Source organism: Trachemys scripta, chromosome 1, assembly GCF_013100865.1.
Source record: "Trachemys scripta elegans isolate TJP31775 chromosome 1, CAS_Tse_1.0, whole genome shotgun sequence".
NCBI lineage: Eukaryota > Metazoa > Chordata > Testudines > Emydidae > Trachemys > Trachemys scripta.
Window position 1 is genome coordinate 296,906,788 of NC_048298.1, and position 20,250 is coordinate 296,927,037.

The 20,250-nt window shown below is 39.8% G+C and overlaps 1 protein-coding gene across 14 annotated transcripts in view; it reads right to left on the reverse strand.

Moving 5' to 3' along the window:
- Positions 1 to 20,250, reverse strand: part of NBEA (neurobeachin) — an 834,265-nt gene that overhangs the window by 445,546 nt on the left and 368,469 nt on the right. For 13 of the 14 annotated variants that reach the window (XM_034758618.1, XM_034758629.1, XM_034758620.1 and 10 more), the window contains 2 exons: positions 8,312 to 8,466; positions 3,676 to 3,802 (listed from right to left, as the gene is read on the reverse strand). In XM_034758618.1, coding sequence (XP_034614509.1) covers positions 3,676 to 3,802; positions 8,312 to 8,466 — 282 coding nt within the window. The remainder of the gene's footprint in view (positions 1 to 3,675; positions 3,803 to 8,311; positions 8,467 to 20,250) is intronic. The other variant, XM_034758619.1, reaches the window with a different exon arrangement.

Genomic DNA, 20,250 nt, shown 5'->3' on the forward strand with positions numbered 1-20,250 from the left:
CACATAATAGGGGTGGGAGATTTTGTGGCCTGTTACTCAACATTGTTCTTGATGATTTTGAGAGATGCCTTGGGTTCTTCATGTTTAACTGACTAGCAGACTCCTGCTATCTTCACTCCTCACGGGGGTTGTCAAATTAAGCTGGCCTCCACAAAGATCCAAAATATATTTTCAAGGGAGTGTGTGACCTGCTGGCTGTTCCCTTACCCAAAGCCACACATAGCAGTAAAGGGACAGGGGGACAGGCTATTCTGGTTCTCCAGCTGCCTGCAACAGCCACTTACCTATTCTGTAGAGAAGCTAGAATAGCTCAGAGTACAATGTGCAGTAATAAGGAAACCCCATGTAGGGAGTAAATATAATCCCTCTTCACTTCTGAAATAAGGGACTTTTAAAAGTGTTTTGCAATAACTTGATGCTGCTGTCTTTTCCACTCAATTTGCAGATGTTCAGGACAAATTGGAAATATTCTAATCCTTCAAGTATTTTTTTCAGTTTAGTCCAATTCAACAGTGGATCAAATTTAAAGTATTTGAATTGTCTGACATACACATGAAAGACTCTGCATCATATTAAAAATACCCTGTACCATCCAGTTCTTCTCTTCTGAAGTTGTTCAGAAACTAGAATGATGAGGACCTCAAAAGTACATATATAGATATGATAGATAGGATCCCTGTTTGAATAAGTGGATCAACTAATAAAGAGACTGTTCCTGCTCTCTCTGAAGTGAATAGGAGTTTGCCATTGACTTCAGCAGGAGCCAGAGTACACCCCAAATTGCTACCAGCAGGTAGAATAAGTAAACATTTGCCTGAAGTAGTACAGAAGACTGAGTACCCTATCCACGATCAAAAGTAACTGAAGCTTTCTCCCAATCGCTGGTCTCTATTTCTAGCTATAGGTCATACAAAACTCTTCAGGACAGCATATTATAGAAAATGCACTAATTTCGTGCATCAACAAAATAGTCTCAATAACCTGCATTCCATTGGCCACTTAAATAGATTTATAAGAATACAGATCCTCCCCTATGTAACATTACTAACCTGGAGTTGATGATAATAGGAAATGATAAAATATGGAGATTACATACTACTCCTTACATAGACAAGACATTTACAGCCCACAGTATATTGAATCACAAAATTAATACCTCTCTGGAGGCTTCCCAGTAACACTCTAGGAAGCTTTTAAAGTTTGAGAATTAATAATTTCTTATTTTGCAGACTGAAAGAAACACAACCCAGAAATATAGGGGAAAGTCTGGAAAAATTAGACTGGAAATGTATGTTTTAAGATGGAATAAAGTAGATTGAAATGAAAATGATTTCTTAAATGCAGGGAGTTGATAACTTTTTCCCCAAAGCAAAAAGTATGTCACCCTGGGGAGAGGTCTCGCTACTTTTAGTATGGTTGATTACACAGGAAGTATGTAATAAATTCATCTCCACAATTAATAATCAATTTTAATCATACAGTCACAAAGAGGGATTGAAGACGTTCTCTTTAAATTATCTAGAAGGTTATATAATCCAAAGGGGAAGACAGAAAAACAAACTAAACGACTAACTGGCAAAATGCCAGCTACACAAAGGTGACCTGTATTAAAGGTTTTACTAGATGGAAAAGTAACCAGGAAGAAAATTAGGTATGCAATTAGTTTACTTCAAACTGTACAACTGCCAGGCTTAGAAGGATTGCCTGTCGGATTTGATTAAACCTACCAAGAATGGCTATAGCAGCTTTTATTAAATATACTTTTATACAGAGTACTATATCTCAAGGGAAGCTAACCATCTGTCCTGGAATATCTCCTTTTGCAATACGCTTTGAGCTAAATAAAAATCCAGATTCTCAAGACCTATATGTTTCCTTAGAATTTTGGAGTCATTGTTATCTAAAATCTTACCTTTTTCAGTAAGGTTTTATTATATGGCAGACCCACCAGTTTATACTTGGAGAAAGCAATGCTGTATTAAACGGTAGTCAAGAGAATCTACTTAATCTAAAAAGTGTGCAACTCACTAAAATGGAAAAATTTTTCAAACACACAATGACGACTGCAGTTGAGCATTTGCATTGTTTCTATAGCATCAAATTGCTTTGTTTCAATAATGTCAAAACACTTCATTTTGATAGGGAAAAATGTTTAATTTCAATGAGGCAAAATATAGACTATTAAATAAATATATACAATATTCAATAGACTATAACTACAGTATTAAATTGATATTTTAATATATCAAAGCTGAAACACTATGAATCAAAACAAAACATTTTGACATAATTGAAATGAAACATTCCATTATCACATGAAATGATCAATTCAAAATAATTTGTTTATCTTTTAACCGTGGAAAATTGACACATACCTGCAATAGGTTTCTATTATGATGAAACTGCATTTTCTGATGCAAAACTGTTGCATTGGAAATTTTTCAACCAGCTCTAATCAGAACATAACTGCTGGAACAGAGTTCTAGTTAAAAATAAAGTTCTAGGATATATTGTGGATCCAAAGTGTTCCTTAATACGCATTGCAACAGTTTTGTTTCTAATGTGCTAGTGGAAAACATTATGACTGTTGCACGGTTACAATGGTTTAAAAATAAACTCCTTAGAAGACCAGCTTTAATAATAAGATTTGACATAGTTTGGTGTCTAAGCACTTCAAAGACTGGTTTTATCCCTTCTATTATACAGTAAGTAATTTGTTTGTTCTGCAAAGGTTTCTATTTCTACTTAGCAATGTGGGCTCTTTTAGAAGTTTTGTATGGAATTTTCTTATTAATATTAAATGTTGTAAACTGTTAGGCAAATGTTGTAAAACATTGGTCAACACTTTTTAATAAAGTATTAGAGCCTGAAATTATTTTAAACAACTTATTTTAAAGCAACATTTTTTCAGTGATATGTAACACTAAAATGTTAGCACTTAAGGATATTATTTTGTATGACTGACTATATTAACTATAGTTTTTTTTTGGCAATCATATTAACAACATATCTTGACATGATTATATGTTCTATCCATCTTAGGTACTCATATAGTTGCCATCACTATTGTATCTGAGGACCTCCCATACATCAGAGCTCATAACTTCTCTGTGAGGTAAGGAAGTATTATTATCCCCATTTCACAGATAGGGTGTCTGTGCCCAAGTTGCCTAACTGATTTGCTCAGGTTACAAAGGATATCTGAAAAAGCAGGAAATTGAATTCAGATCGCCCATAGCTGCAATCACTGAACCAGCCTTCCTCCCATTCTAACATATCAAACTAATACCTTTATTGGTGTATAATACCAATTGGGATTTTGTTGTGGAAGTATAATTCTATTCTAGTCTGTGTAGGTGCTTATACTACACTCATCACCATAGTCTCTGAGGGCCTTCCACTAGTGCATTGTGCCATGTGACTAACATCACCACTTAAAACACTACTGCAGTGTTGTGATTAATTGTTAAGCTATATCTAGAAAATAATAAAATAAATACATAAAATTGAACTCACTTCAAGGCTAGCAGTCTATTTTAGTTATTTTAATAACTATTTTGCATCCTCCCAGGATATTTTATAAATTTCATTTTTGCATTATTTTGGTTATTGCCTGTGTGATTTTTGTTGTGCCATGAGAGAGACAACTGAAATAAAAATATAAAGTATTCACACCTCATGTTTTCAGCTGAATCCTCTGGCATTGGAGCAACAGTTTGTACAGCTGGAAGGTTTTTACTGGTAGCACCATTCACAAAGCTAGAGGAGGAAGAGGAAGAGGAAGATCCTGAATCCACTGCACCTGTCACCAAAAGAAATTTACATTTTATTTCACTTTGAAAAATACAAATTTTAAAGATTTTAAATACAATGGTGTTTCCTGTCATGGCAGTCTATTTTTAAATAAGTAATAAATCTTATCCATTAAAAAAAATTAAGAGCTTTAACATATAAATAACAGAATGATTTACTATGCTAATAAGGCTATACATTTTTGATATTGCTGTACATATTTACAGTTAAGTTATGTCTACTGCTAAATTAGACAGCCGTATGTTACAAATTAGAATGTATTTTAACATAAAAATGAAGGGAAACCACAGATCAAAGTACACTAACATAAAATGAATCGGCCTGAAAATAGGTAAGGACTCAGTCACTGAAATATATATAATTTATAAAAAAGGTTAAAAAAAAAAAATGTTCCTTCCTCCTAATTTCATTGCCTTTTAAATTATTTTTACAGATCAGTGATTAACTCTGCAAAGCTACATATTGAAAATTGCTATATAAAATATTAATATAATTCTCAAAAGCCCTTTTACAAACATTTAATAGCAGTTCTGGAGAAAAAGAAACAAAATAAAAACAAGTCTTACCTCTTGTTCTCAATGATCCTAAAAATAAATTCCACAGGCTAAAATATTTTCACACCATTGTATGAGACAAACCATCATCAGAATGATAAAACCATATTCATTATAAGTTTGTGTGGAGAATGAAAGAGTTATGTATATTTTCTTTCTTTTTTTTAAACAAGTATCACATACACCTAGGGTGACCAGATGTCCTGATATTAGGAGCTTTTTCTTATATAGGACCCTATTACATCCCCCCTAGACCCCGTCCTGATTTTTTCACACTGGCTGTCTGGTCATCCTGCACAGGGCTTTGGAGCAGAGCCCGGAGCTGGAGTGCGGAGCAGTGGAGCTGCAGGTTTTTGCCTGGAGCTGGAGCGGAGCCGGAGCACAGCTCCAAAGCCCTGATCCTATATGCACTTCAGTTTACCTCCTTGGTATTCTCTTGCCTGACTGCAAGGACATAACTCAAAAGAGGTTACATGGGAGGAAACTAAACAATGACAAAGGTAAGGTACACTCTTAGAGAATACCAGTGGTCCTTGAGGAAACAATGGGGACGCTATTAATTGGGGAACATCCCTACCTGACTTCAACCAGGCTGGAAAGGTTTATTTCATTCCAGACCTGAGTTTTAGGATCAAAGGGGATATTAAAATCCTAAAAGATGTTGCCCTAAAAAAAGAAGGTGGGTTGTCAGAAGCTGTACAGGAAAGAGATGCTAACACAAACACAGAAACTGCAGTAAGCAGGCTGTCTCTCCCAACCCAGAGGTGAAGGCAACTGGGATGAAAAGAACTTACAAAAGCTATCAAGGAAACATTAAGGTTTAGATAAGGGAAAATAGGCATTTATTGTTTTTACCCTTTGCTCTGCATGCTATATACCTTTGGATAAATAAAAATGCTTTGTTTTCAAGAAGCTGTTTTCACTATAATTAGCCGCTGTCAGAGGCTCCCAGAGGAAAAGGGCTTGCAGATGTCAAACCCAGTTGGGCTTGTCCAGTTAAGACAGCTGGGAAACAGGATGGCTGTGCCCAGAGATCCAGTCTAAGAGTGGTAGGAGTGCCTGGGTATACCCAGAGAGGAGTCAAGGTACTGAAATCTGTCCCCAAAAGGGTGCAGTTGAGACATACTAATAGAGGTCTAAAATCGAAGCTTGTCCTGTGACAGCAGTGACAACAATGGGATGTTGACTGTGACATGATGATTTGGAATGTAACAGCTTGTTTTTGTATTTTGATTTTTAAATAATTGTCCTAAAGACCTTAGTGCAGAATACTTTTCTAAGATGAAGTTATATCCATGTGACATTTGTGGCATATTGTAAAAACTACAAGAAATAGAGGATGTAGGGGGACATCTAGTGTCTCTAAATAACTGAATAGCATTTTTCGCATTTCAGTAAACTATTGCTTAGTTCATTTTACAATGTAGTATTTGTTTCACTGGCTTTTTACCAAGGGATTTTTAAACACCGCAGCAAGTATATAAACTGGACAGCATCTGGATACTTTGGGCAAACATGCCTTAAGAACAGACCATATAATTCATTATATTAATTATTGCAGGTATATGACAATCACCTGAACTGTAAATCCCACACTTCAGCTAATTCAATGACAAAAACAAAGCAACCCCCCCACAAAACCCCACAGCAAACAAACAAAAAAAACCCATCATGACTTGACTCTCAATGTAAGCAATATGTTTATATTTTCAATGCGTCAGATATATCCAACAGCTTCTGATTTGCAATTTATCATTGCCACATATACACCTTTTAAAACATGGAAATTAAGTTCTATCTTTTGGAAATGGAAGGAGGCAAAGAACAGCTTTTAAACTATTTGCTGAGATCAGAGAGTTAGAATAAATATTCATTCAGGTGAATTCACGCATAAAAAGCTTTACACAAAGGAACAAGCCCAAAATGGCAATGAACTTCCTTACCCAAAGATCAGTTAAGAAGCTCAGTACATTTGTAGTTCTGAGGAATTAAATGGGTAAAATTTGCTGAAATACTTTCCAGTCAATACTTTCCCAAAAGTCTGCTATGATAAAAAGAATACACAGAAGGTGTAACTATGAAAAACTAACATTTACCCACAGTCAACCCACTGTGGCATCTGATACCACAGTATTTCCCTGTACTGTACTTAGAATCATTGTGCTTTCTTAATAGCAATCACTGTACAAAGAAGAGCTATTCGGTTGATTTAAGGTATGGAGTGGTTAAAGTTATGATGTGAAGATCTGAGGCCTAAAATATCATTTGGAGAAAAAACTTCAATATAGGACTGTCTTATGGTATATGGATACCTAAAAAGGGGATTACAAACAGAACTTGAACTAAACAGAAACAGGTAAACAAATAGAAATGTTTACAAAAGTGTTAATTTAATTAATAAAGCAGTTTTTTTTCTCAAAAGATTAATTAACATTTCTACTAGCAAAGTCCTGTTAGCGAGAGTTAAAGGTGACCTGCAAAGGAAAAAATGAGTGCATTTCCTATTTTATTTTATGAAGCAGAAAAAAGGCGGAGAAGATTTCAGCCCTCTTCCCCCTACAAAAGATTTTATTTTTCTCAACCCTTGACTGAAGTTGAGAGTTAGTTCAATGATATAATATTCCTCAACTATCAATAACTTCCTCTCTCAATTCTATTTCATTGCTCAGACATCTGTGATGTCATAATCCTACCCAGTCTCCCGTCATCCAGCGGGGCAGGCAGGGTGCTTGCCCTGCTCCGCCCAGCTCCCAGGAAGCTGCTGGCATCTCCCTCTGGCACCCAGGCCTATGGGCAGCCTCGGGACCTTCGTGCGCTGTACCCACCCCAAGCGCTGTCTCCGCAGCTCCCACTGGCCGGGAACCACAGCCAATGGGAGGTGCAGAGGCAGTGCCTGCAGGCAGGGGCAGTACATGGAGCCACCTGGCCGCGCCTCCGCCTAGGAGCTGGAGAGAAATATCGCCGCTCAGGTGAGCACCGCTTGGAGCCTGCACGCTGAATCCCCTCCCATATACCAACCTCCTGTCCCAGCCCGGAGCCCCCGCCTACACCCCAAACTGCTCATCCCTGGCCCCACTCCAGAGCCCACACCCCCAGCTGGAGCCCTGACCCTCTCTTGCAATCCAACCCCTTGGACCAAGCCCGGTAAAAATGAGAGAATGAGCGAGGGTGGGGGAGACTGAGCAACATAGTGAGGGGAAATGGAGTGTGGGGGGGGCATGGTCTCGGAGAAGGGGTGGGGCAGAGGCAAGGCCTCAGGGAAGGGGCGGGGAAGGGCAAGGGCGTTCAGTTTTCTGCAAACAGAAAGTTGGCAACCCTAAGTATAAAGAAACAAACAAGCCCCTACCTCTCTTTTTAAACCTTTATAGGTTATCTTTAAGGTGAAATTAAACTGTTACTTGAAGAATGATTCATGTTAACATTGGTGGGTATTCATTGAAAGGTCTTATGAAAGAAAACCATTATGACTTTTATTAACAAATACTAATACATAGATTTGGGGTCAAGAAGGAATATATTCCCTCTTCCACTCTAGGGTATATTAGCAGCAACATAATAGGGTTTTTGCCTTCTTGGGGTGTTAAATAGGGAATATCTACTAGCATTAAGTGTATATATCCCCTACAAATATGCTATCACGGGAGACAGGAGGCGGCAATGGGGAAACTCACTCATTTCTGTTGTAATCCTCAATGCTTCTAAGACATTATTAGGACTATATATTCATCTGTATAAGGTTGAATAATTTCCTTAAACAATAATGGTGGGGATACACATACAGCGAGAGGAAATTATGTCCTTCTTAGAGGACAAAAAGATATAATTGAGCTTTCAAGGTTATTTTTAAAAAGGTATAATAATAATAATAGAAAGGAGACAACTGAAGAAAAAATACAACACACAAAAAAAAAGATGAGGTTCACAAAAATATTTAAGGACGATACCTGTTGTATTAATCATACTTTTTGGTGTAGCTCCTGTAGCAGCAAATATGTTTGGTGTAGTACCCGGTGGCAGAACACCTCCAGCAGTGGCAGCTCCAACTGTGGTAACAGCTAGACTACCTGGAGGCGGTTTCTTTACAGGTACGACAACACTCCTGCAGAGAAAGAAATGGCAACTTAATACAGCACCACAAAGGAGTGACATGGGGGCTTGTTTTTGTTTTGTTTTTTTTTTAAACCACTTTTGATAAGAAATACACAAAGAATCATACAAATGTAGGGCTGGAAGGGTTCTTGAAAAGTCATCAAGTCCATGACCCTTGTGCTGAGGCAGGACAAGGTAAATTTAGATCCTCCCTGAGAGGTATTTGTCCAACCTGTTCTTAAAAGCCTCCAATGATGGGAATTCCAAAACTTCCCTGGGAACCCTATTCCAGAGGTTAACTACCCTTATAGTTGGAAAGCTTTTCCTAACGAAGTAAATCTCCCTTGCTGCAGAATAAGACCCTTACTACTACTTCTACATTCAGTACATGAGGAGAATGACTGATCAACAATTTAACAATTATAGAGGACAGGTCCTCTTTGAAGAGTTATCAGGTCTCTCCCCACCTCAGCCTTCTTTCCTCAAGACTAAACATGTCCGGTTTTTTGTTAAACTTTCCTTCTAGGTCAGGTTTTTTAAAACCTTTTATCATTTTTGTTGTTCTCCTCTGGACTCTTTCCAATTTGTCCACATTTTTCCTAAAGTGTGGCATCCAGAATTGGAAACACTGCTTCAGCTGAGGCCTCACCAGTGCCGAATAGAGCGGAACAATTACCTCCCATGCTTTACATATGCCTCTGCTGTTAATATACCCCAGAATGATATTAATCTTTCTTACAACAGCATCACATTGTTGACTTGTGTTCAGTTTGTGATGCACTACAACCCCTAGATCTTCTAGTAATACCACCTAACCAGTTTTTTCCCATTTTGTAGTTGTGCATTTGATTTTTCCTTCCTAAGTGAAGTACTTTACACTTGTCTTTATTGGATTTTATATTGTTGATTTCAAACCAATTCTCCAATTTGTCAAGGTCATTTTGAATTCTAATTCTGGTCTTCAAAGTGATGGCAACCCTCCACCCCCATCTTGGTGTTAACTACACATTTTATAAACATTCTACACTCCGTTATTCAAATACAAATGAAAATACTTGAATGGTACCAGACCCATGAGACCCCTCTAGATACACTCTCCCAGTTTGACAGCAAATCATTGATAACTACTCTTTGAGTACAGTTTTTCAACAAGTTGTGCACCTGCCTTATAGTAATTTCATCTAGAGTGCATTTCCCTAGTTTTCTTATGAGAATATCACATGGAACTGTGTTAAAAGCCTTACGAAAATCAAGATATCTCATGTTTACTGCTTCTCCCCTGTGCATTAGGCCAGTAATTCTGTCAAAGAAGGAAATTAGGTTGGTTTGGCTTGATTTGTTCTTGACAAACCTACGCTGGCTATTCCTTATAACCCCTACTGTCCTTTAGGTGCTTACAAACTGATTGTTTAATAATTTGTTCCAGTATCTGTCCTAGTATCCAAGTTAGGCTGACTGATCTGTAATTCCCCAGGCCCTTTTTGTTCACCTTTTTAAAGATAGGTACTATGTTAGCTCTTCTCCAGTCCTCTAGGACTTCATCCATTCCTCATAAGATAATTACAAATGGTTCCAACAGTGGCATAGCCAGGATCTAAGAGCAGGGGGAGCAAACATAAAAAAAGCATCCCCCTTGGCTCCTCCTCCGGCCGCTCCATGACCCCACTTGGCTGGCTCCTCCGGCTGTGCTGCCGCCCCCACTGGCTGCGGGCCGCCATGCTGCGCCTCCCCTTGCTCCTCCGGCCACGGCTGCTGGCCGTGCTGCAGGCCACCTTGCTGAGCCCTCCGCCCCGCTCTGCCTCCTCCAGCCGCGCCCACCGCCCCGGCCCATTGGCTGCGGGCCGCCCTGCTGCGCCCCCCCACCCTTGCTCCTCCGGCCGCGCTGTGCAGGCCGCCATGCTGCGACGCCCCCCTGCTCTGCCTCCTCCTGCCGCGCCCACCGCCCCCCCATTGGCTGACGGCCGCGCTGCAGGCCACCCTGCTACGCTCCCCCTCGCTCCTCTGGCCGCACCGCCCCCTCCCCATGGCTCCTCCAGCCGCAGCTGGAGGCCGCGCTGCGGGCCGCCTTGCTGCACCCCCCCTCGTTCCTCCGGCCGTGGCTGCTGACCACGCTGCGCCCTCCCCCCCCGCTCTGCCTCCTCTGGCCATGCCCGCCGGCCCCCCCATTGGCTGCCGGCCACGCTGCGGGCTGCTCTGCTGCGCCCACCCTCGCTCCTCCGGTCGTGCCGCCCCCTCCCCATGGCTCCTTCCCCTGCACCCCATTAGCTACGCTAATGGGTTCCTTAAGTACCTTAGGATGAATTTCATCAGGCCCTGATTACTTGAATACATCTAGCTTATCTAAATATTCTTTAACCTGTTCTTTCCCTATTTTGGTTTGTTCTCCCTTGTTGTTAATATTAATTGTTTTGAGTACATGGTCACCACTAACTTTTTTAATGAAGAGTGAAGCAAAATAGGCATAATTATACCTAAATATTTTCTTAACTTTTATGGCTATTGCAGTCTCATTGATTAAGCATGACATTGAGAGCTAGGAACTTTCAAATTCTAATCCAGGTCCTGCCACTTTGTGGTCATGAGAATCTCAATTAATCTCTGTTTCAGTTGCAACACCTGTAAAATGGAAATCTCTCCCCTTTCACAAGGATGTTGTGTGGTCTAATAATCGTCATTAGTGTCTTTATAGCACTTTGCATTTTCAAACTACTTTATAAGTGCAAATACTGCAATTATTGTGGCAATGCAGTACATACTGCTAGTGCACATCTGTACAATCTTAGATGAAGCTGAAATTGAATAGATGCCATTAGATGGTCTTATCAAAACCATCAAAATGATAGCTATTATAGACAATATCTGAATATAGGACCTGATTCTCCACTGCCTTGCACCTGATGCAGTCAGCTATCCCTATAAAAAACAGTGTAAATGGACCAGAGTTCTGCATTCACACTTGAGGTGGTGTTTTATATCCACTTTGCTCTCAACAGTGCCAAGGAGGAAACTGAAAACACCATGTGCAAGACAGTAAAGACTCAATTCCACAGTGTATATAATATACTTAATTTTATTAATTTAGAATTAAATTTAAAATTTATAGTTTAAAAAAAGCTTGTTGAAGTATTGAAACTTTATAAACTTTCAAAACAAGAACGTATAGACCACATACAAGCAGTGATTATTGTACTGATACAAGTACATATGCATCGCATCTGAAGACAGTAGTTGTCTTCATCCTATTTGTATCTAAACAAGCCTGATATATGCAGTTCAAAATTAAAAAAGGAAAATACCAAAGGGACACTTAAATAGTGCTCTTCTTAACAAGAGGTCTCTGTCTGGCAGATATGAAATCTGTCTACTTTTAATGTCTCTCTCTTCATTTTATAGAGAGACTATTTCTGTGGCCCCTGATTCATAACAGAACTAGAAAGTGAGGAACAAATCTGAAACAGAAGGGATTTTTAAAAGCAAGAAAAAGAAAAAAAAGATGCTTATCATTTTCATTATACCCACATGCTTTTTTTCCTGAACACATGCACTTCATTTTTCAACTAAAATAGGCATAATATTGTAGTACTGAAATAAAAGAACAAAAGAATGTAGCTATTTAGGGTAATATGTCAGCTTCCTGGCTACAGTTCTGCACTTCAGAAAGTGCTTTTAGTAAGAATTTCTCAGTAAACCTGACAAGACTCTTTCAGAAAAGAAGTGTGTTTTAAGAAGAAAGTGTAGCTAGATCTTTGATTCTCATTTATTAAATAAATGAGGTCCAAGGTAAACTTATAGATCAATATTTTGCCTCCCCTTGCAAAAAAAAATACTTTAATATATTGCACCTCAGAATTCGTTTTTATTCGGGACAGCCCAACTTTCTGGTTGGGGAGTACACCCGTCCGGTCTGCTGACAAAAAAGGAGATGGATTTTTAATCAAACTACAAACAGTCCTTTGAGACTATTGGGTTGGCGTGTTTTTTAAAAGGCCTGCTTCCAATGGTTTGACTTACAGGTTGAGTAGGATACAGAAGAGAATAGAGCTTTAGGAAACTCCATGTATACTAGGTCTAAGTACAGAGAGTCAAATAAAATTAGAATGGATGTTTGTTTACTGTCTACGTCCAACAGACGTCATTTAATAGTGTGCCCTGTGCTGTCTCTGTGCCTTATTTAAACCTAAAACTCATTGGGGAATGCTGACAGGTGTCAGGTGCACTTGGAGATAGTGATTTGCTAACTTCTCAGTCATCTTGCTTAGAAACAGAAGATTAGACACTGGGTAGTACTGGAGAGCTAGGTTGCATCAAGAGTTGGTTTCATTAGTACCAAGCTTGAGTAAATGTGGGTGACAGACCACTCTCTTTCAATGACACTGACTATAGGGTCAACGAACCTGATATTAGTATCAACCTGTTAGCAGCATCCCAGGGGCTCTTAGCTATCCTTTAATAGCCAGGGCCATTATGTGTCAGAGTTGTCAGTGGAGAATCAGATTTCCTGTGCTGTACTGTGCCATGTTCTGAGAAAGGGTGCTGCATGCCATTTGAATGTGATTGTTGAAAGCTGGAGACTAGAGTAGCCATCTCAGACATGCATGATTATTTCTGTAAAAATAGGCCAAGATAGTTCCACAGAGAAGGCATAGAAATTTAAAGTATTGGTTGTGCCTTTCCCTCTCCATATCTGTAAGTATTTTCTGCTCTTGGTGTTGAGTATCTATCCTTCATGTTTTTTCTGTGAATCTCTATAATCTGTGGGACAATGAGAGTGGGAAGGGAGTGTTTCTACCTAGCATGCCTTTAGATCTGTGTAACTTAACTTCTTGGCTTAGTAGGATTTTCCATTAGAAGTTTTAAGAAGGTAGGTGGGAACACACACTCTATGGTGGGCAATCAAAATTGGGCCTTTTGCTTGCTAAGAAGTGGGAAAGAGCTCAGATATCAGCTAAGAGGAAATGATTGTCTGATCAGGATGAGGATGCAATGCTCTGCACATCAATTGATGCCTTCTTTGAAAGCAAGAGAAAAGACAGTCATGTGGTTAACAGACTCACTGGCAGCTCAGGAGATCTAGGTTCCCTTCCTCTGTAAATAGATTTCCTACCTGGACTTTGAGCTCTCTGTGCCCTAGTTCACCATTTGTAAACATGGAATACTGCCCTAACTCACAGGGATGTCGTGAGGGTAGATCCACAAAAGCCTGGAAAATGCTCTAATACTATGGTGATGAAGGCATAGAAGTATTAGAAGCATAAGTCTTAGTTAATAAGTGGCCAATGTGTCCCTCACTAAATGTTGGCCATCTGGGGCACTGGTCACTTTTCAAAGGTAGAAGAATGCGTGTTCTTCAGTCTCTATGGCTTTGAATTCAGTCCAAATTTCAACCAGACAGAGGCAGTGATGGCGTTCTAAGATCAGATGCCATTTCTTGTGTCTTCAAGGCTCTCTGTTTTTGATTATTTTGTTTTCAAAGTGGGTCAGGAGCTCTAGATTTCACACAAGACTGGGGTCTTACCACAGGTCTCAGGACCATTCAGCCTCTCCCTCTGCTGAACAACAGTCTTCACCACTCCCACCCAACAGTATCTATTACAGAACAGGAGTCCCAGGCATGGTTACAGCTCCCTGTCTCCTCCTCATCTATGGAAGAGAAGAAGCGTTTGCTGATGCTAAGCTCTCACATAGCAGCATCCATGAGTAATGCTCTGGTTGTCTATGAAAATGTCCCATGCTGGCTTCCCATAAAATACTGAGACACGTTTAAGGTCTCGGTCCTAAGTACTCAATGGCCTGGGCTTAGCCTACCTGAAAGATAATCTAAAGGTCTGGATCATGGACTGTGTCCAATAACTCCACTCCTCCTTAATGGAACTTCCTACTGTAAGGATAAATCTGTGCAAGAGTCTGAACTTTCTTGGCATGTGGTCTGAGACTGTGGGACAAACTCCCATAGGAATTAAGGACCATTACAAACCTCAACATCTGCTCCTGCAGTTATGCAACTTTGCCTTGTCTAACAAACACTAAGCTGTGTGTACATTTAAACAAAGACACATAAACACCCTCCAACCAAAATCCTACCACAATAATACAACAACGTATACACAATTTTCCCACTGGAGAGAGGACGAGGGAAGGAACAAACCACATGGTAGATCAGAGGTGGGCAAACTATGGCCCGTGGGACCCTCCTGCTCAGCCCCTGAGGCTAGCCCCCGGCCCCTCCCCTGCTGTTCCTCCTCAGCTCACTGTGCTGCCAGCACAATGCTCTGGGTGGCGGGCTGTGAGCTCCTGCTAGCACATTCAAACACAGCCTGATAAAACAGGGTAAAAAGAGCACCATATAAACCATTGCATGCCTATGGAATAAAGCTCGGTAAATTGGAAATACAGGAGTGACAAACTGCAAAGTTTTAGCCACCAAGTGTTCAGACATTTCTTATTCATATATTGTTATGTACTGGTACATATGAAAGACCATAAACGAAGGGTAATCATAAATGGTAATTGTATCAGGTTACAAGGGTGGATGTGCATGGGGTGGAAATGCGATCCAGTAGAAAGTGGTGAAGGTGGGTGGGTGAAGGGTGGGTTGTTTGTTTTTTAAATGAGCTGGAATGAGATTAATATCATGTAAATTAATTTCTCAGGTATACCTCTCTATGAGGTGGTGACAATGCTGAAGAAATAAACAATTAAAAAGGGGGATAAGAAAGTTATGAAACAGGCAGGAAACAAAATAAGTCAGAAAAAAATAAGCTAACATTTTCAGTGGAAAAAATAATAGTCCACAGGGCGCTGGGCTGGAACCCGGAGTAGAGGGCGGGCCCGGGTTCCCCCCAAAGCTCCCAATTGACCTGGACTGTGGGTTCTTCCAGAGGGGAAGGTCTCTGGGCTGTTCCCCAACCCACATGGTGAATCTCTGAGGCAAGAAAATCCACCAATTAGTGCAGGACCCACCAAGATAGAGGAGGAACTTTGTCACAACAGGTTCCCATCTTTCATTGATTTCAGTGGGAGTTGGGCAATTAGATGCTTTTGAAAATCCTACTAGGCACCTACCTGCATCTTTAGGCACCTAATTTTTAAAAACAATGTTTTCTAAAATCTGGCCGATAGGCCTTTCCAATACTGAGTGTAACAATGCCTAAATACTTATAAAATCTGGGGCTTCAGTACTTAGAAATGTACTTGTGATATTTACAAATCTGTGGTATGTGTGCAAGCTGCATACTGCTATCCTACCCAAAAAGATATGATTTGGCATTCAAACCAACTGAATGATGTTGAATAGCAGCAAAAATGTCAAACTTCTTTCTCATTTGTTCCAGGACTTCAAGATATGATAGGAATTTCTGCATAAATATAGATGCAGAAATGCTTCTTATTAAAATGACTGTGTGACGTTGTGCAGTCTATATGGTTTTATAAAAATATAAGTGAATATAATGTAACTGGGATATGCTTCATGCAAAAGGTCTCTTGTAAGGTATCATTACAAAGCTCAATCTACTGAGTGTGATCATCCTATTTGTAGAAATGTACCACTCTTGTATCTAAAACTAGAAATATAAAACATAACTCTGAGGGCCTATTGTAATTCTGTAAAGGGTGGGCCATTAAGGATGGTTTGGAATCTTGATGACTCCCATTGTCTGCAGATGGCTGTATTTACCTGTGAGTCTTCCTGTATATGTGTGTGCTGGCAAGTGAGTAATGAAGTCTTGCAGTGACATGTGATCATGTCACCTGAACTGGAATCCATCTTTAACCTGATGCTTTTCCAGTGAGGGGTGTGTGTGGAAACCCAGAGGGACAAAGGGTTCCCACCTTATGCAAAAGAAATATAAAGGGGTGGAAGAGAACAGAGAGGAAGAGGAGCCATCATGAAGCTATCACCTGAGCTGCAACAAGAGCTGTACCAGGGGAAAGAATTGTGCCCAGGCCTGGAAGGTGTCCAGTCTGAGAAAAAACTTACTGAAGCATCTCTGAGGGTGAGATTATCTGTATTCAGTTTGATTAGGCATAGATTTGCGCATTTTATTTTATTTTGCTTGGTGACTTACTTTGTTCTGTCTGTTACTACTTTGAACCACTTAAATCCTACTGTCTGTATTTAATACAATCACTTTTTATTTAGTAATTTACTCAGAGTATGTATTAATACCTGGGGGAGCAAACAACTGTGCATATCTCTCTCAGTGTTATAGAGGGCGGACAATTTGAGTTTGCTCTGCATAAGCTTTATGCAGGGTAAAACTGATTTATCTGGGTTTAGACCCCATTGGGAGTTGGGCATCTGAGTGCTAAAGACAGGCACTCAGCTGTTTTCTGGTAAACCTGCAGCTTTGGGACAAGTGATTCAGACCCTGGATCTGTGTTAGAACCAGACAGGAGTGGCTGGCTCAGCAAGACAGGGTGCTGGAGTCCTGAGCTGGTAGGGAAAAGAGGAGCAGGGGTAGTCTTGGCACATCGGGTGGTAGCTCCCAAGGGGGTTTCTGTGATCCAACCCGTCACAGACTGTCCAAAGTGTGGAGTGTTTATAGCACTCATTACACAATTTAAAAAGAAATTCATAAGGCACAAAAGCACGATGACTCGAAACTTCAGTAATTTCAGTTTAGGAACTTTCTAGCAGGAAGACATAAGAATGGCCATACTGGGTCAGACCAAAGGTCCATCAAACCCAGTATCCTGTCCTCTGACAGTGGCCAATGGCAGGTGCCCCAAAGGGAATGAAAAGACAAGTTGTCATCAAGTGCTCCATGCCCTGTCACCCAATCCCAGTTTCTGGCAAACAGGCTAGGGACACCATTCCTGCCCATCCTGGCTAATAGTCATTGATGGAGCTATCTTTCATGAATCTATCTAGCTCCCTTTTCAATGCCGTTGTAGTAGTGGTCTTCACAACAGCCTCTGGCAAGGAGTTCCAGAGGTTGACAATGCGTTGTGTGAAAAAAATACTTCCTTGTGTTTGTTTTAAACCTGCTACCTATTAATTTCATTTGGTGGCCCCTTGTTCTTGTATTATGAGAAGGAGTAAATAACACTTCCTTATTTACTTTCTCTATACCACTCATGATTTTATAGACCTCTATCTTATCCCCCCCAGTCAACTCTTTTCCAAGCAGAAAAGTCCCAGTCTTATTAATCTCTCCTCATACGAAAGCCGTTCCATACCCCTAATCATTTTTGTTGCCCTTTTCTGAACCTTTTCCAATTCCAATATATCTTTTTTGAGATGGGTCAACCACATCCGCACGTGGTATTCAAGGTGTGGGCGTACCATGGATTTATATATTTTTTCTTATTATCTATCCCTTTCTTGATGATTCCCAACATTCTGTTTGCTTCTTTGACTGCTGCTGAACATTGAATGGATGATTTCAGAGAACTATCCACAATGACACCAAGATCTCTTTCTTGAGTGGTAACAGCTAATTTAGACCCCATCATTGTATATGTACAGTTAGGATTATGTTTTCCAATGTGCATTACTTTGTATTTATCAACATTAAATTTCATCTGCTATTGTTGCCCAGTCACCCAGTTTTGTGAGATCCTTTTGTAGCTCTTTGCAGTCTGCCTGGGACTTAACTATCTTGAGTAGTTTTGTAGTATCTGCAAATTTTGCCACCTCACTGTTTACCCCTTTTTCCAGATCATTTATGAATATGTTAAATAGGACTGGGCCCAGTATAGATCCCTGGGGGACACTATTTACACCTCTGCATTCTAAAAACTGACCATTTATTCCTACCCTCTGTTTCCTATCTTTTAACCAGTTATCAATCCATTAGAGAACCTTCCCTCTTACCCCATGGCTGTTTATTTTGCTTAAAAGCCTTTGGAAGAGGGACCTTGTCAAAGGCTTTCTGAAAATCTAAATACACTATCCACTGGATCTCCTTTGTCCGCATGCTTATGGACTCCCTCAAAGAATTCTAGTAGATTGGTGAGACATGATTTCCTTTTACAAAAACCATGTTGACTATTTCCCAACAAAGTATGTTCATCTATGTGTCTGACAATTTTGTTCTTTACGATAGTTTCAACCAATTTGCCCGGTATTGAAGTGAGGCTTACTGGCCTGTAGTTGCCAGGGTCACCTCTGGACCCCTTTGTAAAAAAATTGGTGTCACATTAGCTATCCTCCAGTCATTTGGTACAGAAGTTGATTTAAATGATAGGTTAGAGATGATAGATAGTAGTCCTGCAATTTCACATTAGAGTTCCTTCAGAACTCTTGGGTGAATACCATCAGGTCCTGGAGACTTATTACTGTTTAGTTTATCAATCTGTTCCAAAACCTCCTCTCCTCAATTTGGGACAGTTCCTCAGATCTGTCACCCAAAATGAATGGCTGAGGTTTGTGAATCTCCCTCACATCCTCAACAGTGAAGACCGATGCAAACAATTCATTTAGTTTCTCCGCAATGGCCTTATCTTTGAGTGCTCCTTTAGCATCTCGATCGTCCAGTGGCCCCACTGGTTGTTTAGCAGGCTTTCTGCTTCTGATGTATTTAAAAAAATGTTTGCTATTACTTTTGGAGTCTTTGGCTAGCTGTTCCTCAAATTCTTTTTTGGTCTTTCTAATTTCATTTGCCAGAGTTTATGTTCTTTTTTATTTTCCTCATTAGGATTTATCTTTTTAAAGGAGGCCTTTTTGCCTCTCTGCTTCTTTTACTTTGTTGTTTTAGCACCGTGGCTCTTTTTTGATTCTCATACTATGTTTTTTTAAATTGGGGTATACATTTAAGTTGACCCTCTATTATGGTGTCTTTAAAAAGTTTCCACGCAGCTTGCAGGGATTTTACTTTTGGTGCTGTACTTTTTAAATTTCTTTTTCACTAACCTCCTCATCTTTGTGTAGTTCCCCTTTCTGAAATTAAATGCCACAGTGTTGGCCCACTGTGGAGTTTTCCTTGCCACAGGGATGTTAAATTTAATTATATTATGGTCACTATTACCAAGTGGTCCAGCTATATTCATCTCTTGGACCTGATCCTGTGCTCTTCTTAGGACTAAATCAAGAACTCTCCTCTTGTGGGTTCCACCACTAGCTGCTCCAAGAAGCAGTCATTTAAGGTGTTAAGAAACTTTATCTCAGCATCCCTTCCTGAGATGATATGTACCCAATCAATATGCGGATAGTTGAAATCCCCCATTATTATTATTATTATTTATTATTATTGAGTTTTTTATTTTAATAGCCTCTCATCTCCCTGAGCATTTCAGAGTCACTAACACCATCCTGGTCAGGTAGTCTGTAATATAGCCTACTGCTATATTCTTATTATTAAGACTAGTAATGTATCAAACAAACTGCAGAATATGATCACCATATAGAATCACTCAAACAGTTTCACAATGCCCAGTGTCCTGGACTGATTATTTCTGGTGTGACAAACCACATATAGAAAATATATTCTGATACTAGTAATAATTAGAACTGCGTTTTATGTTTTTTTTTGCCATCAAAATGATGAGAATGGAAGAAGGAATTACTGGCACATTATGTTCCATTACAGTTATAAGTTTAGGACAGATAACCCTCAGTGCTTGCTTTTAAACATGTCACCCTGGATGTTATTTTCAAGGAGTTCAGTTTGATGTTAAAAGACATGTCATAACTTTAAGAATCCAGGCTCCAGTGTCCCATAAATCTGTTTATATAGCTCATAATGTAATTACAGCTACCTTAACACAGATGAGGCAGAAGGCAGCAATATATTGAAAACTAATTGAAAAATGCAGTTGTCCAGAAGCACTTGCAGGGAAGAGGTCTCTGAAA